At 54.4% G+C, this 26,025-nt stretch overlaps 1 protein-coding gene across 2 annotated transcripts in view; it reads right to left on the bottom strand.

The window, feature by feature from the left end:
• The window catches only part of TRAPPC9 (trafficking protein particle complex subunit 9), a 483,860-nt gene that overhangs the window by 307,853 nt on the left and 149,982 nt on the right, over nucleotides 1–26,025 (bottom strand). For both annotated transcript variants that reach the window (XM_059165548.1, XM_059165549.1), the window contains one exon: nucleotides 24,130–24,254. In XM_059165548.1, coding sequence (XP_059021531.1) covers nucleotides 24,130–24,254 — 125 coding nt within the window. The remainder of the gene's footprint in view (nucleotides 1–24,129; nucleotides 24,255–26,025) is intronic.

Genomic DNA, 26,025 nt, shown 5'->3' with positions numbered 1-26,025 from the left:
TGTCCTTCCCTAAGAACTTGGTCTATTAATCTCTTTTCTACATAGTTTAGCTAAGTCAAAAGAAATATGGCTTAGGAAGACTAGCTTCCAAAAAGAACTAACCACTACTTTAAACTCAATGTCACAAATATTCCTGAGAATGGCTGTTTCCCCAAGCTCTTTCTCAATACCCAGAAAACAGCTTCACTGATCCACTGGTATCTGCTAATTCTTCAGTCACACACTTTCTACCTTCACGCTCGTTTTTAAGAGATTTAGCGCACATGGTCCACTGGAAAGTGACATTTCGTTAAGTGTATCTTCAACTTCCTGCTCAGAGCCCTTCCATTTTACTTTCCAACAATGAATACCAAGAGCAGAACAAACCCACGGACCATGTCACTATTAAATCCTAAGAGCTGACTTCAAGAAATTTGAAGTTCTAAAAGTATACAGACATTCGAGAGCTACTTGACCTGGCTCTGCTCTCACTCCTCAGCCATACCCTCTGTCATATGCACACCCTGATGCCCGGCACCTGCACCAGGTGTCACACGGTCACCCTCCACTCTGTCTGGTGGCAGCGTGGCTCAGCTCCCAGCCTCCCAGCACAGCCTCGCTCATGCAAAGGGCCCAATAGCCGCTCCCTCTCAGAGGGCTCTGACTCCTTCACTGTAACTGAATTCCTGCTACCTGCCACTATCGGCCGGAGCTTCCACACACAGCCCCTCACTCGTTCTCATACAGAACTGTCACAGGGTCAGAAGACATACTTGGCCACATTTTTCCCAGTTCCAGCTCCCCCCACCATTCAAGCCAGAGTTCCTTTCAGAGAGGTTGTGTCTCCTCTCATTCTTTAGTCCAAAGAGCACTTGCTGGGCCCGTGATGTGCCAGGCACTATGCTGGGCCCCAGGAGAGAAGAAAATGAAAGAACTGGTCCCTGCCAAGGCGTGCTCACAACATGGTTGAGGAGCAGGGAGGTTTGTGGCAGACACACATGCAGACAAAGCATAACAATACTCCCTCTTTTTTGTGTCCACATCCCCAGAAGCAGACAGTTTCCTCCTCAATGAGGGGGGCCTACCGAATCCAGTGACATAAGCAAAGGAACCAGCTTGGGAGAGGGTGAGAAATATTTAAAACAACTAGCCACACAGCTCCTCGGCACACTTAGCACCACCACATGCAGCAGCTCTGTGTGTTCAAGTCTGAGCTGAGAAGGATCCAAAAACACTAGCTGGTGACCAGCCGGAAGCTCTTGACAGTAAGAAACAGGTCAGCTGTGTCTGAGCACCAGCCTTCCCCACCCGAGGACAAGGTCTCACCCTGGGGCTCTCAGCCAGGTCTGGAGAACTGGCCCCCAGGATGGCGGCCCCGCAGCAGCGGGTTGGGCGTGGTGACGTGGCCACAGCAGGAAGGAAGCAGGATGGAGGGAAACAGTACCCGTGGTGGACGGGCGTATTGGATGACAGGTCCTCTAAGAGAATCCCTCATCCGTAAGCATCATAGTTTCATGTAGATGAGACATGGTGTGGGGCTATATTGTACTTTAAAAGACAACATACAGCAGAGAAAGGCCTGGAAGGAAATTCCCGAAAGTAGACCCTGATTGTGCAACTGGCAGAGGCAGTGTTTTTAAGCTATTTTTATATTTAGAAACAATTAAAGTTAGCTACCTCTTAAATACCATGCTTAATCAGTAGTAAAACAGACCTATAAATCCATCCTAAACCTTGCGCAGTAGACCCCACATGGACAAAACTGTCTTGAAAAAGAACCACCAAGCTGGAAACACCACACTTCCTCACTTGACACTATGTTACAAAGCTATACTCACCACAACAGTATGGAATGACCATGAAAAGACACAGATCAACAGAACGGAACGGTCCAGAAACAAACCCAGGCACACACAGCCAACACGCGAAGGAGGAGCCAAGAACATACAGGATGGGGAGGACGGTCTCTTCAACAAATACTGATGGGAAAACGGACAGCCACAGGCCAGAGAATGAAACTACACCTCTATCTCACACCACATACCAAATATCGACCCAAAATGGATTAAAGACTTGAACTTAAATCCTGAAACAGCAAAACTTCTAGAAGAAAACAGGGGTCAGCTCCTGACACAGTCATAGCAAAGCGCTTTTGGATTTAACACCCAAAAATAAACAAAGGCAGTGAAACCTGGAATAAACGGGACAACAGCAAACTAAAAACCCTCCCCACGGCAAAGGAAAGCAAAAGAAAAGGGCAGCCTGCAGACGGGGGGGACATCCACAAATCGTCGAATGAAGCGCGAATGTCCAAAAGAAAAAGGAAAAAATAAAAAATAAAATAAAAAGCAGGCAGAGGTACTGAATAAAGCATATTTCCAAAGGAGACACGCAAATGGGCAATAGGTGCCTGGAAAGCTGCTCGGCCTCCCTCACTGTCAGGGAAACGCAAATCAACACAAGGAGACAGCACGTCGCGCCCGTTATAACGGGGTCATCAAGGGAGAGGCGAGAGTTGGCGAGGATGTGGAGAAAGGGAAACCCTGGTGCGCGGCTGGTGGGAACGCAAACCAGGGCAGCCCCTGTGGAAAAGAGTGTGGATGAGCCTCAAAAAGTTAAAAACAGAACCACCGTGTGATCCAGTAAGTGCACCGCTGCGTACGTCCCAGAGAAAATGAAAACAGGGCCTCAAAGAGCTCCGGGCACCCCACGCTCCCTGCAGCATTCCTTCTAATAGCCAAGATACAGCAACCACCCGAGCGCCCGTCGGCAGATGAACGCATGAGGAAAATGCGCTGTGAGCGCAAGGGAGTGTTACTCGGCCGTGAGCACGGCAACCCTGCCGCCGAGGCAGCAGGGAGGGACCTAGAGGGACCGCGCTCAGTCATTCGCACGGAGAAGGACAAACACTGTGCGAGCTCGCCTCTACGCGGAATGTTCAAGAACGGAGCTGAGTGAGAAAGTCTAGCGACCGTCGGAGGTGGGGGAGAAGAGGTGGGTAAAGGGGCCGGACGGTACAGACAAACACACGGCCACTGGGAGAGCAGATCTCAAAAGTTCGCATCACAAGAAATGAAGACTGCTTAGCCACAGAGATGGACAGTAATTAACCTGTGATCATTTCACAACATGTACACACACGTCGTTAAGCTGTACACCTCAAACCGATGCCAGTTATTTCAGCAAAAGTGACAACAACGTACAAAGAAGTCACAAAATTAAAGATAAACTTGAGGGTGCCTGGGGGCTCAGTCGGTGAAGCGTCTGCCTTCGCTCAGGTCACGTTCCCAGGGTCCTGGGATCGAGTCCCTCGTCGGGCTCCCCGCTCAGTGGGGAGTCTGCTTCTCCCCCTCTGTCTGGCCCTGCTCATGTGCTCTCTCTCCCCCCCTCTCTCTCAAATAAATAAATAAACTCTTTAAGAAAAAAAAAAAAAAAGGATGAGCTTGAATTATCCCAAAGGAAGCACCTCTAAGATCTCTAAGATCCAGGGCTCAGCTCGAAAATGAGAACACAGCCCACACTCGGGCGCCTCACCCTTCCTTCTCCCAAAGCAACCTCCGTCCTGACTTTGAGCACTGAATTTTAGATTAGCACTGAGTGAAGGAGGGACGGTCACTCCTAAGCTCACCCCCCACCCCCGGACAGGAAAGTGCGCTCTCGACACGCTGTTTGGCAGTCCGCAGCGACGTTACGGCTGCAATCCCAGTGGAGTCAGACTCGGCAGTGACGCGGCTTCCCACCAGCAAATGCCCACACCTGCCGGGACGCGGCCTGCGCATCAGACCCCACGGGGCACGGCTCGCACACATTCAGATCCCTGTCGGCTGACAACACAGCAAGGCCAAGCTGGCTTCCCGGCCTCCATGCATGGAGTCCCCGAGCCACGCGGGAACATGTCCCTGGCCCGGGACAGCAGCGGCGGGGCGAGGCCTCCAGGTCCTGGCAGACGCAAGCGTGAGGCATTCACAGAGACACAAGAGCCTGCCAGGCACCCTAGGCCGGTCACAGGCCTGGGGGCCACACCACCGCCACGACTGTGCCAGGGCCTTCGGGACAATGGACTGGATTCCTCGCTCCCTTGACAGCCCAGCCATGCTGGTCAGAGCTAACTTGGCAGCTCCCGGAGGCCGAGGACATAGGTGCCCGCCTTGCTGCTCCACCGTCCCCGAGTGTGGCCTCACCATGGGACAGCAAGAGTGGCCGCGGCCCGGTGCTCTTCCAGCCAGAGAGAGGAGGCAGAGTTCCATTTGCACGGCTGGGACTCCAGACCTTTCACTGTCCAGAACGCAGCCCATGCCCTCACTCCGCAGCAACCGAGTCGTGGGCCGCGGTCCCTGGCAGCCCATGCCCAGCCAGAGGCGGTGAGTGGAGGAAGAAGGGGAGTGGGCAGTGAGGGCCAGGAGCAGCCTCCGCCTGAGGACAAGCCGGGACGAGCAGTGGCGGCCGCGCCATAGAGCACCGTATGTGCCAGGCTGTGGCACTTCGCATGAGCTCGTCTCCAGCAGGGGAGACCACCGGCAAGGCGACTGGTTGGAGTCTGGGAGGGAGAGATCCGAAGCCTGACCCACAGTAAGAAGCCCCGTCACACAAAAAGGAAACCAAGGTGCAGAGCTGGCAAAGGTGAGAGCCCCACATGCTCCGGGCGCGCCGTCCGTAAAGTGGGGGCACTGACCCCCACGGCTGGCCACATCGGGCCGCTGCGAAGGCCAAAGATTACAAAGGATGTGAGGACCGGTGAAAAGTGAAGGAAACACTGTCTCAAGTGACACTGGGCGGTGCCTGTCGAAGAACGTCTGTGCACAATTCGTCCAACTGTCGTCCTGTTACCGGACTCCTCGCTCTTGCGGAGAACGGCCACATGCCTACAGAGCTTACATTTAACATACTACTACTGCTAACAGCCGCTAACGAGCCAAGCAATCATCTTCCTCCTCTTGACCATATGCTTCATCATAAGACTTTCTGTGTCCCTTCAAAAGGAAATTCTCAAGTGATGGGATGTGAGCCATTTGCTCAAAGCCACACAATTTTAAGACTTTTTTTTTTAAGATTTCATTTATTTGACACAGACAGAGAGCCGCCTGTGTGCTCCCATTGTCCCTGTCCCTAGCAACGCTCCACCGGCTTCTGGAACAGCCCCTCCCCACCCACCCCCCCCCACACAACACTGCTTTTCAACCAAACCCTTCCCACACCGATCCCGTCTCGCCGCCCTCCCAAAACTGCCATACGCAGATGGGAATCCTCTGGGCCTTGGCCTTTGCAGCAGCTTCCGTTCGGCCTGACACGCACCTAGCACGCTTGCTGAACGCAAGCTGGGATGAGTCACATTTCCCGCTGCCCCCAACACCTGCTCCACCGCGTCACAGCCACGCGGCCACACGGCCACAGGTGAAAGACCGGACATGTAACCGCCCATCACAATGTCCCGCAGGCTCCCTGTTCCGTGGGGCCGGCCCCTGTTGCTGAGGGGTCACGACGAGGAACTGGCGATCCACGCATCAGACGAGTGGACCCGCCGCCGCTCTGACGGGCAGGGATGGCACAGGTGCTTGCCAAGGTCATGTGCGCGGTGCAGAGGAGCTGAGGATGGGGCCGGACGGGATGGCAGAGGCCAGAACACGCGGGAGGCAAGATCTCATCGGTGCGGGAAGACACGCAGAGAAAACCCAGCAGGAAGTACACGGGAACAATGGCGCGCTCGGTTCCAGGCGGCAAGATCACAGGGAACACTGGGCTCTCCTCCTGTGCGTTTTCTCGACGTTCCTGGTTCTCCCTACGAGGAGCGCTCACTACTTCTGCGGCGAGAGGGATCACGCACAAATAAAAGCCCCAACCCAACTCCAGAGTCTGTTGTTTTGCATCTGCAGCCCCTGCAGAAGCCCCCAGCTGCCTCTCAGCACAGAACTTTCTCAGTTCTGCGACCCAGACTTCACCAAGGAGGAAAGTCGAACGGGTAAGAACACAGATTAGCTGAAGGTCAAGTGGTAGGTTCAGAGCCCCGCAGGGGGACTTCCTGCAGGCGAGCGGGACCCCATACACAGTGAGGGGCTCTCCAACACCTGGGCTCGCCAGTCCCGGAGCCATGTCCCCAAAAACCCCTGCTCTCAAGTAAGCAGAAGTCTCCTCGTGAGGCCCAATCGGCTGGCAGAGAAGGGGGCGGTCCTAAAGTCCCAGCACCTGCCGCACCCGGCGCGCCAGTACCGCAGCCACCGCGAGCACTGGGAGACGAGGAGAGGCCCTAGGGACGACCTGCGGGCTAGGGGCTTTCCCAGGCATTTTCTCTGTCCTCAGAAGTTCGGAGGCCCTCCACCTCTGAAACTAATAATATACTCTATGTTAATTAACTGAATTTAAAATTAATTTTAAAAGAAAATTCTGAGGTCCCATTTCTGTTCCACAAATGAACGGAGGCTCGCAGAAGCTCAGTGACTGGCCCATGGGTGACAGACGGTGGCAGACCCCTCAGTGTGAAGCCAGGACTTCAAGCAAACACGCTTGCCTAGTCCCACACCAGGGGTGCTACTCTGCCCAGGAAGAGGCAGATGTGGAAAGGCCAGAGGCTGAGAGCGAGGAGCCCCGGGCTGAGCCTTCTCTCGCGCACTTCCCCCCACACAACACAAAGACATTGCTTCCCTCCCTGCGGGGAGCCGCGTGTCGAACACTCAGGACTGACACACGGATTCATGAGACCAGAGAAATACACTATCCCTTCTCTTCCCTGGAAATCTTGGAGCTGTGGTTAATCCAAAGACTACATCAACTGTGTTCATTTGCAAGGCCAGCGTTCAACCCAGGCTCTCTAAGTGGGCTGTAATTTGCAAATCAGATCCAAGCAGTGGCGGCCAGCAGGCCGGGAGAACTGCCAAGCCCCAGGATGCCGTTCCAGGAAGTTAGAGCAACTTTATGGGAAACTCAGCATCAGAACCTAAAAACCCTAAGGCAAAGAGGTTCGCTTTCGGTACCAGAAACAATGTGCTGTGTGTTTGTCACATAGGTGGTCATCACTAACTGCTTCAGTAACAACAACCAGTCGCCACTGTTTATCAGGTATTTTTCCCGAATGCCCCAGAACAGCCGTTTCAGTAAACCCAGGGTCCTGCTGGGGAAAGACAGGTCTCAAACGCCACCCAGACCTGCATTCTCGAGTTGCTTGGAGGGAATTTTCCAAGTAAACATGTTTCAAATCCCCGGCTCAGCAATCTGAAACGTAAGCTGGATTCCAAAGCGACTTCCTCATGGAGATCTTGGTTATCCCGCCCCCCCCCCCAGGAAATTTCGATTATACTCTTAGAGCTAAGGCACAGATTCTTGCAGATCTCAGCTTAAAAACCATTAACACAAATTTTAACCCCAAAGGAGTGACCTACCTTCAGGACAGGCCGCAGCTTTGCCCTGGAGACACGGCGAAGTCGACCGGAGTCAGTTAAATATAAATCTGCAAAGTGGACTTAAAACATCTAGGCCAGGACTATTTTTCAGATCACTGCCAAGTTTAGGGAGTTCAGATTTGAGCCAGAAAAAGAGAAGATGGGACTTTTCCACAAGGCTCCAGAAGAGCAGAATCTTTTGTACTTGCAGAAAACAAGCAAACGAGTGACGACGACAACACTGCTTGTTTGAGGCGTGCAGGGGCCACCAGAGCACCCCGCTGGAAGGTGTGCAGTCGGGCCGGGGCAGACAGCAAGCGCTCTGCAGTCAGGCGACCGGGCCACTGCCATGCCGCACAACCGTGGCGCACTGCCACAGTAGTGAAGACGGCACACGCAGCCCTCGCTCAGGGATTCCAGGGGGCCTGCGCAACGCAGAGACAAAGCTGGCTCCCCACGCACAAGAGCTGGCTGGTTCTGCCATCTTGCAAAAGGAAGACACGGCGTCCAGTCCCGCCTGCAGCGCTCAGCTGGGAAAAGCAGCCCTGAGCTCTACTCCTGGGGTAACACACCCTCCTCACCCTGCGGCTACAGCAGCAAACCCTCCCAAGGCCTGCGAAGACGGCAGCAGCGCCTGCATTACCCTCCTGCTTTGCAGATGAGAAACGAAAGGCCTAGTGGAACACTGACCACCCCCAAAAGACAGCCTGAAGACAAGGAGGCGAGGCAACATCGGGGCTCAAGAGAGCCATTCCCTGGAACCTTCTAGACACGCGAGGTGAACTGGCCGGTTCCTGCTAGTGCACCCGAGATCAATGCTCAAGAGACACGAGAACAGCATTTTCCTCGGCACGCCTATGCAAGAGGGGAGCCGGTTGCGTCTGTCGGCCGGCTGGTCCACGGAAGCCAGCCCCTCCAGGGAAGGCAGCTCGCCACTCTCCTCAGGACATCGTGGCATCAAGTGCCTGACCCCGTGGCACCACCATCCACACCAGGCAACAGCTCCTGCATGGCAAGGCCCATTTCTCTCCTCTGGTGTTCACAGAAGTTGGCAGAGAACCAAGAACATTCTTATAGTCAGCAAATGTTTATTGAGCACATTTGATGCGCCAGACACGGCTAGAAACGCAGGATGTGACAGTGAGGACAGAAGGCACAGCAGGCTAAACGCTGCACCAGAAAGCCCAGGGCCAGGGGTGCTTGCAGGCTTCCTAGAGGCGAGGCCACCGCTGCTGAGGCTGGAAACACTGAGCTGGTGTGATCACAGCTTCTCAGAGCTCAGTACAGATGGGGTTCTTCGAGCATTCCAGTCCCCCGGGGATGCTGGTAAAATGTAGATTTCCAAACTCAAGACACCTGGGGTTGGGGCCAGACTGTCTTTATTTCCAAAGGGCTCCCAGGGGACACGGATGCTGTCGGCTGGTAGCAAGAACTCGGAGCATTCCAGATACGCATTCCAACCCACCCAACAATCCTGTGAGGCATGTGTGAACTTCTGAGGAATTCGTTCCACCTGGAACTTTGGGTCAGCTCATCTGACGACACACGGCAGGTGTCCGAGAAATGGGACTCCAGCACACTCTATCCCCCGGAACCCCATCACTCCACCTCGGCCAGGCTGCTTCCGGTAAACGTCTGCTCCAAGCAATCAGTTAAGAAGGCAAAGCCACACAAATGAACAGAATTCATCCCAAAATCAAAGGTATCATTTGCACCATGTGCACTGCTGCCCACATCCGTAAATCTTAATTTTGTTCCACGCCTCAGTTAAACTTTTCAGAGTGCAACCTAACATCCATTTAAAATATTCACATGTACACTTCAAAATACACAGAAAAATACTCAAAAAGATGAGACAGTAACTTCGGAAGACGACGTTTGGCTGGAAACCGCAAGCGGGCGGGGCGGTAAGGACGGAAGGACAGCACAGAAACTCTCTGCTCTACTGGGTAACGCTTCTTGTGGGGACAACCACAGTGGGGGCCCTAGACTGGGGCGAGGAACAGACGGGAAATGGGACGGTGGGGCAGGCTCCTCTCTGTCGGCGAGCACCGTTACATGAGCACGCGAGTCAGGAGCGAGCACTGCAGCAAGCCCAGGAGGCCTGCACCAAGTCAGACGTCTGTGGGAGCTCATGTCTAGCTAACGGGTGTGACCTCAAGCAGACGGATAAATCCATGAGTAATTACGTGTAGATACACAGATTAGAATGAACACACACACACTTCCTAGCTCTGAGGGGGCCTAGAAACAATGCCACACTGGGGTAAATTCTTACAGAATTCCAGCAACTTTACAGAGCTCCCTGCCAGCGGGCGTGGAGCCTTTCTCCCACTCCCCCTTCTGCATCCTGAGAGCTGAGGCAGCAGACTTGCTCCTTGAGGATCCAGTATGGAGACTCTGTTCTGCCAAACATGACTCTGGCCAGGTGACCAAAATCAACAGCATCCGTGACACGTGATGAGAAGGGCACATCACTGCTTTCTCTTAAGAAAAGCAGCAAGAACCCCGAATCCAGGAACAGCTGATCACTACTCCTCAAAACCCTCAAGGTCACCAAATGACAGAAACTGTCGCAAACCAGAGGAGACCCGAGGACTGGACTTCACCTGCTGTCCTACGGTGCATGCAGCCCCAGGACAGAGAAAGGACAGCAGGGGGTGAACTAGTGAAAGCCGAACGAGGAGCAGAGTTCGTTCCCAGCAGAGAGGCTGGGACCTTGCTGCAACCGGAGGTGACCATCAGCGGAAACTTGTCAGAGAGACACAGGAACGTGTGCCTATTGCTGAAGCTTTTCTGCATCTTTCAATCCCTTCTAAAAGAAATAGGTGCTTTTTAAAAAAGGAGATGAAAATGTAAAGCCTTACATCCCGGCGGACGCCCTGAGGACCACTGTCAGGACACCGCAGAAGGGATCTCAAGTTCTGGTTCCTCCAGAGGCCAGGAAGAATGCGTGCGGCGGGCAGGAGGGCAGCACCGGGGGAGGGGGCGCTACGGCCTGGAAAGCACACGCCTGCTATGAACATCCAACATGAAACACTCAGGGAGCACGGCCGGGGCCCACAGAAACCCACAGGCAGCGTTTTCCAGCCCGCCAAGTGCCAGTTTGCCCCGTCCAAATGGAGGTACAGCTGCTGGAGATTGCAGGGTCCTGTTACGATCGGGAAGGTTGCACATTCCTGCGGTCTCCGCATGCATCTTTTGAGTTTTTTCATTCATATTCTTGAGGAAGTTTCCTTTCTGTTTCCTGGCCGAACACTGCTGCCCTACGTTCTGGCCAGACGTGACCCAGAACTCCCAGATTCGTCTACGGGTGCCTCCGCCACTGTGTTTCCTACCACTCAACTGCTAGCTGACAGATGTTGTATTCTTCCGGAAAACAGCACTGCAGTGAGCCCCTCACTTGTCCGATACCCTCTGTGTCTGCTGCTGCTTCTGAACAGCTCAGACGCCCTGGGAGAGCCCCGATCTCACACGTCGGATCTCATTGTCATTCATATCTTCCGGCAGACGACAGGCCCTGACGCTGAACGTGAACACACAGTCCTACTCGAGCGGAGTCATTCTGACGCAGGTGACACATCACGTGGGACTCCCCCTCGGCGGGGAAGGAAGGCGGCAGAGACCAGGCGCAGGGGGAGGACAGCAGCGGGCAGTTAGAGATCAAGCTGTGTCCCCAGCAGCGCTCTGAGCCTCTGCGAGGGACAGCATGCGCCCGACAAACATGACGGAACACGCTCAGAGCCTCGGTGGAGCAGGAGGGCCCGGAGGACGGAACGCGGAAGCTTTCAGCACTGCGGGCAGGACTCTGGAGTCAGACAGCCTGGCTCGGGACCCCAACAAGACCAGCGACAGCCGCACTGTCAGGAAGGCCTCGTGCTGAGCCTCGTGCTGAGCCTTGTTCCACGGAGCGCGCGCCAGGGGTCCCACCCCGCTGGCCACTCAGGAACAGCACGCTGGAGGCGAAGCTTCGCCCACACTCCTCGGCTGCGGCCGTCTTCTGCAGCTGCGTGACAAGTTACCACGACCTTCACAGCTAATAGCTCCCCGGGGAAAGGCAGCCTGAACAAGCTTCAGAGGGTCCTTCCGCCGCTGCTCTTCCCAAGTGTCTGCAAACGGCAGGGAGCTGGTGGTCACTGCTCCCAGCACACGGCACAACACGGACGGGTCTCAGCTCTCAACCCCCTGAGCTGTTTCCCAGACAAACCACAAAACCACATCTCTGTGACCTTTCCAACTCCAAGCTCTCCCCTGGGGACAGGAGAGCTGGTATCCTGGGCTGTGTAGCTGAGAGAGATGCGGGGCGTCTACAGCCCCTCCCCACCCGCGCCAGACCCAGGGCTCAGTCACCAGGGTCTCCTCCCGCACAGCTGTGCGCGGGAAAACAGAATTACTGAGAGCGCTGAGGCAGGCGTGTGCATGAGGTCTCGGGTGGGCGTGAGCCGGGCTGCTGCTCAGTCGCAGAGGGAGAGTGACGCCGTGCATTCCCCCATGTCGGGGGCTGTCTCGATGGCCCACATCAGCGCTTAACTCTCGGCAACCCCTCGAGACCAGTAGGAGTGTCCACCCATGCCAGAGAGGAGACAGAGGCACAGAGAGCTTAAGTAACCCGCCTACGGGGGCACAGCTGTAAGCTATGACACCGAAGTCCGTCCTCCTGAGCACTGCTTCTCCGTAGACCACCGAGATCTGTAATGCTGGTAAGACGGACAACTGTATTCGGTAGGACTTTGTATGTTCCCTCGGGTCACCGCAGTATCAAAACTGCCCTTGGGGGAAATAAAGATGCTTCTACCCACCAGGGGTGCGAGTCGCTCAGCCGGTGACGCATCTGAACCTTGATTTCAGCTCAGGTCATGACCTCAGTGTCATGAGATCAAGCCCTGCCTCGGGCTCCACGCGCAGCACAGAATCTGCTCGAGACACTTCCTCCCTCCCTCTGCATCTCTACCAACTCACCCTTTCTAAATAAACAACTAAATAAAATCCTTCAAAAAATTTTTTAAAAACCCTCATTTCTCACCATTTGAAGACGTCTGTACACAATTCCTTCACAGGAAATTAACGATTAAAAAGAAAACAGGAACCTCTTGTTTGTCCCCATAGGCCTGCCCCGCAGTGGAGCTACCAGCGCTACTGTACAGGAGAAGGTCACATGATCAAAGCAGAGACATAATAGGAAAAACATTTCATAAAATCATAATGACATTAAGTCAGGCGAGGATGATGAACTGATTCTAAAACCACCAGATGCGTGACTGACACATCGTATCACTGCTCGAGGAGCGACAATACTCTCTAGCGGCAAGAGGAGGAACGGGTGGGCTCAGACCACCGTCACCCACTCCAGGTCTCAGACTCAACCTCACTTGAGGTCCTGAAAGTCAGTTACAGGGTGTCTCTGATGTGAGACAATCTGAAGTAGCCAGGCCACCCACGGAGCCGTCTAGCCAGAAAGGTTTCCACTGCATCCACTAGGCAGTTACTCACAACCAGCAGTTTTCAGGAAATCGGGAGAGAGAGATTGAGTAATGCTGTGGGGCAGCAAGTAGACAAGTCCGGGAGGTGGGAAGAATGGCCTGGTCATTTCAACAAGCATTTAAAAGAAAAAAGAAAGTGCTGGATTAAGACAACAAGTGACATCACACAACACAGACCAGATACTGTGAGTGATCCCGGAGTATGTTCTGGTTCGGACTAGTTATTTAAAACAGAACTTGGAGGGGCGCCTGGGTGGCTCAGTGGGTTAAGCCGCTGCCTTCAGCTCAGGGCATGATCTCAGGGTCCTGGGATCGAGTCCCGCATCGGGCTCTCTGCTCAGCAGGGAGCCTGCTTCCTCCTCTCTCTCTCTGCCTGCCTCTCTGCCTACTTGTAATCTCTCCATGTCAAATAAATAAATAAATCTTTAAAAAAAAAAAAAAAAACAGAACTTGGAAATCAAATGGGACAAATTTTAATATCTCCTGCATATTGGAGGCAATGAACATTTACGGAAATATAAAGTGGAATGGTACTGATGGAACAAAGTCATAAAACACAGTGCCCCAGTTCTGATCCCAGGAACAAACATGCCAGGTGCTCACGTACACGTGCTCGTGAGAACACACCCAAACACCTGTGCATGCATCGTCATGAAAACACACCCCACATACCCACACGCGAACGTGAGAACAGCCCAAGATATGCACTCTGGTTTCCCACTGGAGATTCCCGGGGCCCTTCATTTGTGCTGGTCTCAACTGCATGACCGAGTTACCTTCTGCTGGCACCGTTTCTGTAATGACAAAAAAGTCTATCTGGCCCATTTCAGTGTACCCATGCTGCACCGATGTCCCGGTGTTGGTCAGTGAGATCGGGGCGGCAACAGCACTAACCACTTTCGCCTCCGTGAGGGCCTATCAAAAATGACAACGGTCACTTGGGGCTTCATGTGATTAAACTAAATTCTCTCGCAGAAGGAGATTAAGAAAAAAAATCAGTGCTTGGGGGAAGGGGAAGTGCGAGGTGGACGACAGACGAGGCCAGCTGAGAAAGACAAAGGACCGCAGCCTCTGCTGAGGCAGTGGGTGTGCGTGGCCGCGGGAGAGCACGCCGGGCCGCGAAACACCAGTGCGGGGGCATCTGTGGGACACTGCCTGGCTGGCCGGGGTCTGGCAGGGACGGAAGCATCATGTGGGAGGCCAGGAATGGAAAGAAACACGAGAAGACCTCTACCCCATCTCTATCAAAGGAGGAGAGAGAAGAGGCACCTGGGGTAAGGTGCGGTGCCCACTTGGGTTCAGTCTGGTGACAAGGTGGAAGCGGGAGGAGCCGGTGAAGACTCAAGCTCATCAGCAGAGTCTCAGATAAGCCCACAGAAAGTCGTCATCGATAGGCGGAGAATTTAAGCCAGATGCTAAGGGCTAAGGAGAAGCGCGTGATCAAACCTAATGGAAAGAGCTTGTTGGAGAGATTCCAAATCAACTATGGAGGAAAGGAAAAGGTGTATCAGCACTTGCACTCGACGCAGACGCGATCGCACTGAGCAGCAATCGTGAAGTGTGTCACGATGACCAATGCCAAAATTTCATGGACTAGAAAATTCTTTGCATCACCAGGGCTTAAACACGGTATCACCCGTATTCAGAAGAAACAAAGACTATCAGAAACAACGGAAGTTACTGGATAACCACAAGTGCCCAAAGGAAGTAGCTTCTATCACACAATCCATGAAGTCACAGCCTGAAGGCCACAGTCGATGCGAGAAAACAAACCCCAAACTACACCAGTTACAAAGATCAGAAACACGCATTGCTAAGAGCATCTATAAAAAGAAGGTTATGTCAATCTCATTAATACAGAATACCATTTAAGTGCTGTGATCCAGAGGCAATTGTAAGATTAAGAACTTAAATTCTAAGACTGTCACTTCATGGCCTATTTGGAAATCAGAGTTTAAAGCCCTGAGGGCACAACGTGGCCTAACTTAAACCTCGGGGCAAACAGGGCTAGTGCAGGGACAGAACACGGCTGAGCAAGAGGAATCTGTGCAGGCGCCCTGACCCACCTGGTGCATGGCCCTCCCAGCAGAAAGCTCTGGCAGGTCACCGTCAGAACGTGACTCCTGCTGCCCACTCCTCCTAGGTCCCACACCCCAGGCCAAACCTCACAACCAGGCTTTGGACTTCCCCTCACCCTCTCAACACTGATGCGTGTCACTGAGTAGCGCAGACAGGACCCAGAAGCAGCGCCCGAGATGCAAGCCCCTTTCTCCATGCTCCCCTCTTCTCCCAACGGCCCCCCGCCTTCTCACCATTTCAGGGCAGCTTGTGTCAGTTCCTTCTTCAGCATTCCGTCTCTTCTGAGGCTCACGGGACTGGAGGGTAAGAAAAGCTACTACTCCGAGCTGCTGTCTCTACATCCTAGAGCAGGACAGCCTGCCCACACCCAGGTCTGCACACTCAGATTCCATCCCGAGCTTCAGGTTCCAGCCCCAAGTTCCTGCCTTGCTTCTCCCCGGGCAGCTTTTCAAATAACCAGCAGGAGCCGAGCACCTGAAAAGTTAGTGACCTCTGTCCCGACCGCCACACAAGGGACAGGGGCTCAGACCCCACTGTCTCCTGAACAGCTGGGACCAGGGCCAGAGGCTGCCCTTCTGGGTCTGACTAACCATCTTCAGGGGAAATGGCTTGTATTCCAAAGAGCAACCCACTTCAGGACAACAAACTGTCCATGGCGCAGACTACGGAAATGTCTCCGACAGCACCCACGGCCACACTGCGGAAAGGCCCTCGCTGACGGCCCTACCCGAACTGGCAGGCAGTCCTCAGTCCATGGCCACTGTCACTTTCTGGAGAGCAATGTCCATAACGTGACATATCTGTTTGCTGTCTGTCCCTTCCCTCATAAGGGAAGCTCCAGGAGTTCATCCCGTGTACATGCGTGCACGCACACGTACGTGTACATGCACGCACACGCACACGCACCCTCTGCCATCCAGAGCTGGGCATGTAACAGTCATCTAGTGAACAGGATGGAGTAACAGTTATAGGGGTTCAGGTGAACTGGGTCACCACGGCAGGCAGAAGTCCCACAGTGTTGCGGAACCTCAAGAACATTCTTCTGACTTCTCCTTGGCCTGTTTCAGAATTCCACAAGCGGGACTCTTCCCCTTCTCTTACTGCAGACTTTCTTACGAAGTTTTAGAGAAGTTGAGCAGATTAAAGGATTCCTTAAAGCTTTTATGCTTCACTTCGTAGAATGAAATTCCTTCTGACTATTACTGGGACAGATTAGGAATAATTTGGAACTGAATTGGATTGGCCATTTTGTAAGCTTTTATCTCCCCAGGCTAACAGCAGACGCTTTCCCCCTCACAGCAGCCCAGGAGGAAGTCTGATTATCCACACTTTACAGACTGAAATGGAAGGTCAGATAGGCAAAAGGCTTATACTCCCTGCTCTATAAATATGGCTTAAATCAATAGAGAATGTTTTGTGCTTCACAGTAAGTTCAGAGATTTAGAAATTATACAGGGAGGCAGCACGATATTGTAGAAATAGCCCAAGCTTTGGATTCAGACTCGACAGGTTTTGCATTTCAACTTCTGTGTAACCGCTTGCCCCTGGGCTCATTACTTAATCTCCCAGAGCTGTTCGGGCGTTTCCATATGCACACGGCAAGGCTGGGAGCAGGAGGGAAGTCATCCGTGAGTCCCGCTTCGAGTGCTCCCTCCCCGGCTCCACGTCCCGAGACGGTCCGGCCAGCACACTCCACATCCTTGAGCAAGTGAGTACCTAACCATGAACCAGTAGCCTGACACGCTTTCTCCACCCACATGAAGGGAACATGCTGCCCCCAGCCCCCAAAAGCCTCATGGAACATTTTCTCACAGGTAACTCTGCCCAAGAAAACACGCTCTTCACATTCACATAGTCAAGTTAAAAAAAAAAAAAAAAAACCACACACTAAGTTTCTTAAGCAGGTTCCTCCCATCAATCCATTTATAAACATAATTACCGGAATGTAAGAGCACATAAGAACTTCATGAACATCTACAGTTTTTCATTATAAAAGCTAACACAATAGGAAACATTCAACATGCTGTAAGATATCACCTGAACGGGCTGCGATTCTGAAGAATCCCAGAGTTAAACCTCACGATGATTGAGAAGAAATGAATTTTACAGACCTGCTTTGCCACATGACGAAAATCTCGTCAGAGGAAACAGAATTCCCGTGGAGAGGGCACAGCTGGACGGCAGCCCAGACGACCTGGGTCAAGAGAAATCTGCGGAAGGCTGAGCACGGTGCCAGGCCCCGGGGAGACGCCGCAGCCAGGAAGAGCTTCCAGCTACAGGAACTGGGGACCTAAGCAAGAGCCATCATGGAGGTAGGGACAGGAGGCAGCACCGGCTCTGCTTGCTGAAGGCTGCACAGACAAGTCAACAGCAGAGCATAGCCCAAGAGGGGACGGGAACATGCCCGGCATCAAGGGCACGGAGAGGGAACCTCCAATCCAAGGGGACAGCCAGCGCCAGCAAGGACCCGTGCGAGCGGGCACGGCTGTGGAGCCCAGGCAGGTGCGTGGCTGCCGGCGGGGAATGACCCTCAGAGGCCTTCCGAAGCACCGCGGGAGGTGAAGGGGTCCGTAAGCGTGTGATCGGGGATCCGTAAGCGTGTGACCGGGGGTCCGTAAGCGTGTGATCGGGGGTCTGTAAGCGTGTGATCGGGGATCTGTAAGCGTGTGATCGGGGGTCCGTAAGCGTGTGATTAGGGGTCCATAAGTGTGTGATCAGCTGAGGAAGGGCCCTTCTAGCTCCAGTTTGCTGAGAGTTTTGTCAGGAAGGGACGTGGGACCTTGTCAGATGCTGCCTCACTGGTAAGATGCTCCCATGGTTTCCTCTTTTTGGGTTGTTGGCATCAAGAACTGCATTTGTCAACTCTCTGCCGTCAAACCAACTTCACAGTCCTCAGCTAAACCTAGTCCTGGGTATTTCACCTGGGGTGGACTCCAGTATGCCAACATGGTACCCAGAACCGTGCTCAGGGGTCCTGTCACTCTTCTCCACTCTGTCGGCCTTTGCTAACGGGGCAGTGCGGCCCTCACAGAGGGGTCAGCAGTACTTCCACTTCCAAGAAGTGGTTCAAAGAAGAGTTTAAGTAAAACTCCTATTAATCCTCCTTTAACGTCTGGTGAGATGCAGGAGCAAAGCCACCTGGGCCCGGATATGCTCTATGGCGAAGGTCTTAACCAAAAAGTCTACTTTCGTAATGGACACAGAAATAGCCACCGAGCACAGCCCTGTCCGCAAGTTCCGCAGTGTCAGGCCTTCCAAATATGCAGTCCAGCGTTCATCTCGGCATTCAGATTCACAGGCATCGCGTGCTTGCAACTCTGCCCCTCCCCCTTCTCTCTGGAGTCTGCAGTGACCTCACCTCTCCTGCTGCCCTCGGGCCTTCCTCTCCCATCCAGCTCGCTGCAAGTCGCTCAATTTCATTCACTTTTCTCAATGAACAAGCTTTTGGTTTTTGTTTCTGATTTCATTGCTCTGTGTTCTGATCTTTATTTCCTTGTTTACGGCAGATTTGATTCCCATTTTTCCTATTTTCTTAAATTTGAAGTGGGGGTCCTAACTTGAGTTAGGTCTCCTAACTTGAGACCACCTTCCCCTCCGGCGCAGGCCTCCGGTACGACACGCGCCCCAGAAAACAGCTCTGGCGGCAGCCCACAGACACGGCGCGGTGCTCTCATGTTCACTTGTGTCAAATACTCTCTATTTTTATTTTTCCTCCCCTCTTTGGCCCATGGGTTCATCAGAAATGTGTCATTTTGTTTCCAAACATTTGAAAAATCCACCAAGATTTGGTTGTCGGGCTCCAAGTTCATTACCGTCAGAGAATATACTTCTGCAAACCGAGAACCCTTTGAAATTGACTGAGATTCATTTTGTGGTCCTCTTTGTCAGTCCCACGTCCCCGGGGAAACAGAACCAAAAGACGAAAAATAAAACCACTCCGAGTGAGAGCAGCCACAGATCACGCTGGCCGTGGGCCACCAGGACGTCGAGGCCCCGGGCCCAGGGAACCAGGGGTCTGGACGTGCAACTGTCTAAGCGCCGCGCGGACAGCCTCCACCAGCTCCCCGGGCTCACCTCCATGCCAGAGTAGCCTCTGTGGAGCCGGGGACACCTACCAGCAGCCAGCCTCCTCTGACTCAGCACACCTCTTGTCTAGCAAGTGCCTTGCCCCAAACCGTTGGAACACACAACCGTGCATTAGTTCACTCCACAACTACTTCTAGAATGCTTGCTGTGTGCCAGGCGCTCTCGTAGGCCTGCGGACCAGACAGCAGGGGGAGGAAAGCCCTCGCTCCGGCAGGGCGGACGTGTTGGTGGGATCCCACAGAGCACGAAAGCAGCAGGAGAGCAAGTACGTGTCCAACCCAGCTGGGCCAAGTCCCTGCATAGGCTCCGGGACGAGGCGGCGGCCTGCAGCCCGTGCACAGGGCGGAGCAGGGAAGCCAGGAGGTAGGGCCAAGCCTGGCAAGGCTACGCGACAGAACACTGGCCCGTGTGTAGGAGGCGGGGGGGGGGGGGGGGGGGGGTTCGGCAGGGGGGCTTGGCTGCTCCCTAACCAGAAGGCCCTGGCCAAGGCTTCGGCACACCTTCCACCACTGGCCCGTGTGTAGGAGGTGGGGGGGTGGTCGGCTGGGGGGCTCGGCTGCTCCCTAACCAGAAGGCTCTGGCCAAGGCTTCGGCACACCTTCCAGCGCCCGGCTCAGACAGCCCCGGTGTACGTCTCCTCCCCACCGAGGCGCCTGGCAGTCCTTTGATGGCCCTTCACGACCCGCTGAGCGGGAGAACAGACTGTTCTCCCCAAACTGCAGGTCAGGAAAGCAAGGCCTGGGTGCTGTGAGTGGGTGACTGGGGTAGGGGATGGGCTGTGTGGGGTGTCAGGGCCGCGGACAGAACAGAGAAAGTGAGGGTGCCTGAGCACCAGCTTCCAGCTCAACCACGAGCTTGTGGGGAAAGCAGACTGCGCCACACCCGGCTCCCAGCGGAGGGGCCCCTGGTGGAAGCGGCCGCGAGCGTGGCTGTGGCTTAGGCCTGTTCTCGGGGATTCTTAAAGACAAGATGTTGTCGACCAGAAGGGCCATGCACCAGCCTGTTCCCAGGAGCCAGATATGCACTATGCACAGAGCCCAAAAGCAGGCCCGCTCGCCCACCTTCTCGCATGTTCCCGCAGGCCCTCAGTGGGCACGGGGCGTGAACGGAACAGTGCTGTCAGTGGGGGGACGGGCACGTTGCCAGGAAGAGTGGCCGTACCTGTCTGCTCACTCCAGGGCTCAGCCAGCTCCCGCATTTTCCGTCTAGTCTAGCCCTGAGGCCGAAGCTGAAGGCTCCTGACAGGCAAGGCTATGGGGACCCGGACCCACACACGCAGCATCGGCCCACTTGGGTAGGAAGCCTCCAACTCACTTCCCCAGCCCACGACGGGCCGGCCCGGGTTCTGACGCCTCAGAAGGGCTTTGGTGGAGCCTTGGGCCGCCCCAGGCCTCTGCTACACCGTGTGCACACAGGCCCTGACTCGGGGGTCAGCGCCAGCCTCACCAGCCCTGGGGAAGCCGGGCTGAGCAGAGTAACTGCCCACAACTTGCTTCAGTCCGTGACCCTGGGCCCCGCTGCTCCCTTTGAAACAGCAGGACTCAGTCAAATCTTACTTTTCTTTTAATACAAGAATAAAGTCTGTTTGTTATTACTTCTTGATTTGGTCCAGCCTTTCCCCCTGCCAAGCTCTTACATTAAACCTCCCAAAAACCCTACAGAGGAAGGTTGCTCCATTTTACAGATGGGGAAATTGAGGGTTAAGAGCGGCCATAGTAGAGCCTGGCTTGTAGGAATATTACTTCTAATCTGAAGCCATTTCACACACCTCTTGTCTCAACCCTAGAAATCGTTCACGTGGGTCTGTGGCAGTTGGCTGAAAACCAGTCACCAGCACAGACAGACACGGTCAGCACTGGTGGAACGGGGAAGCGACGTTTCTGGGAAACCTCAAGAACCACATGGCATCATCTCCCACGTCTGGAAGGGCTCCCTGAATGACTGGTTTCCATGGCTACACCATTCTTCTGCGATAACTTTATAGGTTTAGCACGTTTCCAATCAGGTCACGTTATTCCTGCTTCTGGGAGCAGAACCGGGGAACAAGCCCAGAAAGAGCCAAAAAGCCCCGGCAACGGCACCCACAGCAACCCTCCCGCGCCGCTCCCTCTGAGTACGACCGAACCACAGAAGACTCGCCTCCACAGCCAGGAAACACTGCCCCGTCCTGCAGGTTCCCAGCACCAGCAGGCCTCCGAAGACAGAGCTGCTCCCGCGTGCCCGTGTCAAGGGTCTGTCACCTCAGTGCCCTCCTCGGACTCCACACACTGGAGCCCGTCCTACTCAGTAGAAGCAACATGGGTCCAGACCCTTCATCCACCACCTGCTAACTCTATGACCTTGGGCGAGTGATATAAGCTCCGTAAACCTGTTACCCTACCTATCAGCTAGAAGGCTGTTTGCCCAGATGGCACACACGTGGGGCTGTTCAGTACCCAGCACCACTCCTGGCGTGCAGAACACACTGCCCAAACTCCGGTTTTCTTGATAAGAAACTAGTTGAGGAGGGTCCCCAGGCTCACTGAGGAAAGTGGACAGAAGTTTCCACGTGGGTGACAGGTAATGGAATGTGCCGAGACCAAACACCAGAGCTGGCCGGACGCACAAACTGGGATACCCAAGATACACGAAGAACTTCCGTAACTCCACACCCCCAAATACACAGTCCAATGTAGGAGACATGAACAGACATTCCTCCAAAGATGGTATCCAAATGGTCAACAGACACATGAAAAGATGCTCAAAATCACTCATGATCAGAGAAATGTGAATCAAAACTGCCATGAGACACCACCTCACGCCAGTCGGGATGGCGACAATCAGCAACACAAGGAACGACAGGTGCTGGCGAGGCTGCGGAGAAAGGGGACCCTCGTGCACTGTTGTGGGAACGCAGGCTGGTCCAGCCGCTCTGGAAAACAGTGTGGAGTGTCCTCAAAAAGTTAAAAATAGAGCCACCCTACAACCCAGCAACTTGCACTGGGTATTTACCCCAAAACTACAAAAACACGAATTCAGAGGGAGACACACCCCCGGATGCCCACTGCAGCAGCGGCCGCAGCCGCGGAGCCGTGGAAGCAGCTGCGCGTCCCTCAGAAGACGGACGGGTAAAGAAGATGCAGTGTGTGTACGTACACACACACGCGTGCACACGCACACGCACACACAGAGGAGTATGACTCACCATAAAACAGAACGAAATCATGCATCTGCAACTGCGTGGACGGAGCTAGAGAGTGTAGCGCTGAGGGAAGTAGGTCAGAAAAAGAAACACCTTGTGATTTCACTCACGTGTGGAATTTAAGAAACTAAAGAGCAAAGGAAAAAAAGAGGCAAACCAAGAAACAGACTCTTGGACACAGAGAACACGCTGGTAGTCAGCAGAGGGTGGTGGGGTGGGGGCCGAGAGCGTGCTTGTCGGGAGGGGCACGGGCGGTTCCGGAGCAGCAGAGCCGCCGCACTGTGCCCCTGAAAGTCAGGCGATGCCGTGTGTCAAGCACACTGGAAAGACAGCTCTACAAAGAGGCACTGACACTGTTCACAGTCCAGGCGTGGGCCCACGGAACGACGGCGTCACAGTGCAACGGGGAGCGACTAGCTGGGGGACAAACTGAGTCACATGACCTGAGAGTCACAGCCCCCTCCTCAGAGGAGACCACATGGAAGGACACGCCGTATGCGCGTGCCTGACACATGGGGTGTCCCCAGCAGACGGCGACGCCACCGCAGGGAGTGCATTTCAGGACAGCTACGCTCACCTGCGTCCAAGAAATACGACGCACGCAGCCTACGACGCTCACCAAGAAAACACGAGTGACACGCCAGCCCCCACCACCCAGTGACTGTGAGTAACAACCTCCTGGATTTCAAAGTTCTGCCTCCAGCCCCAGGACTGCCCCGCGGGGAAAGCCATAGGGAGGTGGGGCGGAACGGCAGAGGGAAGCTGGAGTGCGGAGGGGCCTGGGCGGGCGCAGCGCTCACCATCCGGGGTCAGCTGTCAGGAGGCTACGGGACGGCACACCTAGGGCCCAGGAGGACACCAGCGTCCCTCCACTCCGCGCCTAAAACCTGGGGCTTTGCAGCTCCACACTGGAGTGCTGCTTCACGCCTCCCCAGCCTCCTTCCTCCAGAGGGACGCGTCTTCCCACATCCCAGTCCCGTCGGCTCACAGGGGAGCCCTGACACCCAGCCGTCAAGCGACAGTGACCACACCTGCTGCGAACAGCTCCCCGCTACACCCGCCTCCCCTCCCCTGCAAGGCCCTCAGGGGACAAGACTCTCCCCTGAAACCCACCTCCTCATCACTGCCGTCCACGGACAGGACCTCAGTCAAGGAAAAGCAGCTGGTTTCCCTCCCACCCCGACCTTCACGCAGCATCCGGGCTCCACCGTTCCTGCACCAGACTCCCAACCAGGGTGGCCGAGCTCTCCTGACGGGTCCCACCAGTCAAGGCCCCCCCTACATGTTGGCACGGACCTCGCAAGGCCGGGCCTAAACACGTGTTTACTTGACAAGCCATCCCAGGGACCTTGCTGCCCGCACCACCGCCACGGTAGCTGTGAAGAGCTCCGGGCCTCTCGCCACGCCCTGTCCCCAGGCAGCGGCAGGCAAGAGCTTCCCAGAAGCTGAAGTTGCCCCCAGAGCTTCAAGTCCGGTTCAGACCTCTCCCAGGGCTGGAAACAGCAGCCCCTACGGCCCCAGAAGCCCGAGGCGTCTCCGCACGGATGCCGTACCCTCATTTGTCTTCCTCAGGGCTGAGAAAACAGTGAGTGGAAGGAGCTCCGAAAGGCTTAAGTTTATGGGATGAAAACCTGAACGGAGAATGATTAGACCATAAACACATTTTTCAGGGAACAGGGAAAAGGTAGGAAATTTTCCCCTTTCATCTTTGCACTCCTTGAATCAGCCCCCAAACCCCCAGTATTTCAAGACTAGAGAGCTGGCAACACACAAGCTTCAGGGTAACTGCTTCCAGAACATTCCACAGAACGGAAAATACTGAGAAAACCGCTCTCCACAAACACGATTCTGGTATCAAACACGTCTCCTTTCCTTTCCGGAGAACACCCAGCACTTTGCCTCCGAAGTCACGGCAGGAACCAAGGACACCACGCCACCAAGCGGACAGACTCACCTTCACGTGGCTCGAGTCCCCCGGCTTGCTGCCTTCGGGCGGGTTCACGGACTTGCTCTCCACTCGAGGCCTAACGACCTGTCGGAAGGGACTGCAGAGCGGAAAGCCACTCACGCTGATTCCATCTAAAAAGAGTCAAATTTGAAGATGTTAGCACAGGTATAGCAGAGGGTATTTAAAATCTGCATTCCTGAACTTGCATTCCGGCATTGGTTTTGAACAAAAGGAGAGCAGACAATTGCACATCCGGATCTGTAAATAGTTTGGTCCCAAAAAAGACAGAAACAATGACCAACACAGTCTAATGAGCACCCCGGACGTCCAGCAAGTGACCACTTGCTCTTTTAGCGAGAAGAAACCAGGGGACCTGAGGGTGCCAAGTCAGCGGCCGGAAACAGACGGAGGAGCTTGGAACGTCTCCTTACACCGAGGGGCAAGGAAACCAAGACCGTGGGGTTGGCGTCAAAAGCCACCGCACCCGACTCGAGAGGCTCCCACTGGCTGAGGAGGGGACAGGTCGGGCCTGAAGAGTGACGGTAACGAACTGATCGACATTCTTCAAGCAGGTTTAAATCCACAGCCAACAGATCCAGTATAAACCCCTTTAATCCATGGGTTCATAGTAACGTCTTTGAGAAGTAAAGTAAGCGGCTCCCGGTGGAGGACAGGAACCTGCTCCTTCTCCTGGAGACTGGTAAATAAAAGAATCAAGCATTTAAACCGCATTTCGTATGTGAACTGCACAGCTTGATGACTAAATAAGGCAGCACACATGTTCATAAAGGGATTCGAAGGAAACCCCAGCCCAGGGTTTTCAACCTCACGCTGCAGAGACGCGGGGCTGGACATTCCTTGTTTGGGGGGCCGTGCTGTGCACGAGGAGGGTTAACAGCGCCTCTGCTCGAGCCCCAGGACACCAGGGGCAACCTCCCCCAGGCTGTAATCGCCGAGAACTGCCAAGTGTCCTGGAAGGGTCATGGCAAACTGGCCCGGCCGAAAACACGGACCTCGCAGCGAGCACGAACAGATCTAACATCGCAGGAGAGAAAGAGCCGGACACTCTCGGTCTCCTGACGCAAACAAGACCGCCCCCGGCCGAGCCAGGAGGACTGAAGATGAGCCGGGTCAAGCTGCTGGGTGTAACTGCCCATGTTGGGGGATGGGGAACAGAAGACCAGGCTAAGCCCCACCCACAAGTGTGCAAGCCATGAGGCCCACGCTGCGGAAAGCTCCTTGGGTCAGAAGTCCTAGATTCTTCAACAGACAACTCACAAGGGAAAGGAAGGAATGGGGACACGTGCACATTAAGAGAAACTTAAATTTCAATGGGCACAAATGGGCACGAATGACTGTTCTACCTAGTGATTCCTAAACACCAGGACAGTGTTCTCTTTGGGGGTAAAGATGGGCACAAGCTCCAGCTCTGATTCAGGCGACGGGTTGAGGAGGGCTCCCTTATAACAACTCAAACTGTGTGTTTGCTTCATTTCGTTTTCAAAATCACTTTAACTGAGCGTCTGGGAGGCTCCGTTGAGTGTCTGCCTTCAGCCCAGGTCAGGATCCTGGAGTCCCGGGATCGAGTACCGCGTCAGGGTCCCTGCTCAGCGGGGATCTGCTTCTCCCTCTGACCTTTCCCCTCGCATGCTCACTGTCTCTCATTCTCACTCGCTCAAATAAAGAAAGAAAACCTTGTTTTAAAAATAAATCACTCTTTTTACTTCCTATTTTAACTCCAAGATAGTTAACATACAATGTCACTGCTCCCAGGGCACAGTATGGGGGTCAGCACTCCTCTATGTTCCTCAGGGCCCAAGGTACGTGGACCCTGGACCCCCTTCACCTAGTTCACCCATCCCCCACCCACCTCCAGAATCTGTTTCCAATTTCAGTAAAAAG

The sequence above is a fragment of the Mustela lutreola genome, chromosome 3, assembly GCF_030435805.1.
Source record: "Mustela lutreola isolate mMusLut2 chromosome 3, mMusLut2.pri, whole genome shotgun sequence".
Lineage (NCBI taxonomy): Eukaryota > Metazoa > Chordata > Mammalia > Carnivora > Mustelidae > Mustela > Mustela lutreola.
The sequence above is the reverse complement of the archived record's forward strand: the minus strand, read 5'-3'. Positions and strand labels throughout refer to the sequence as shown.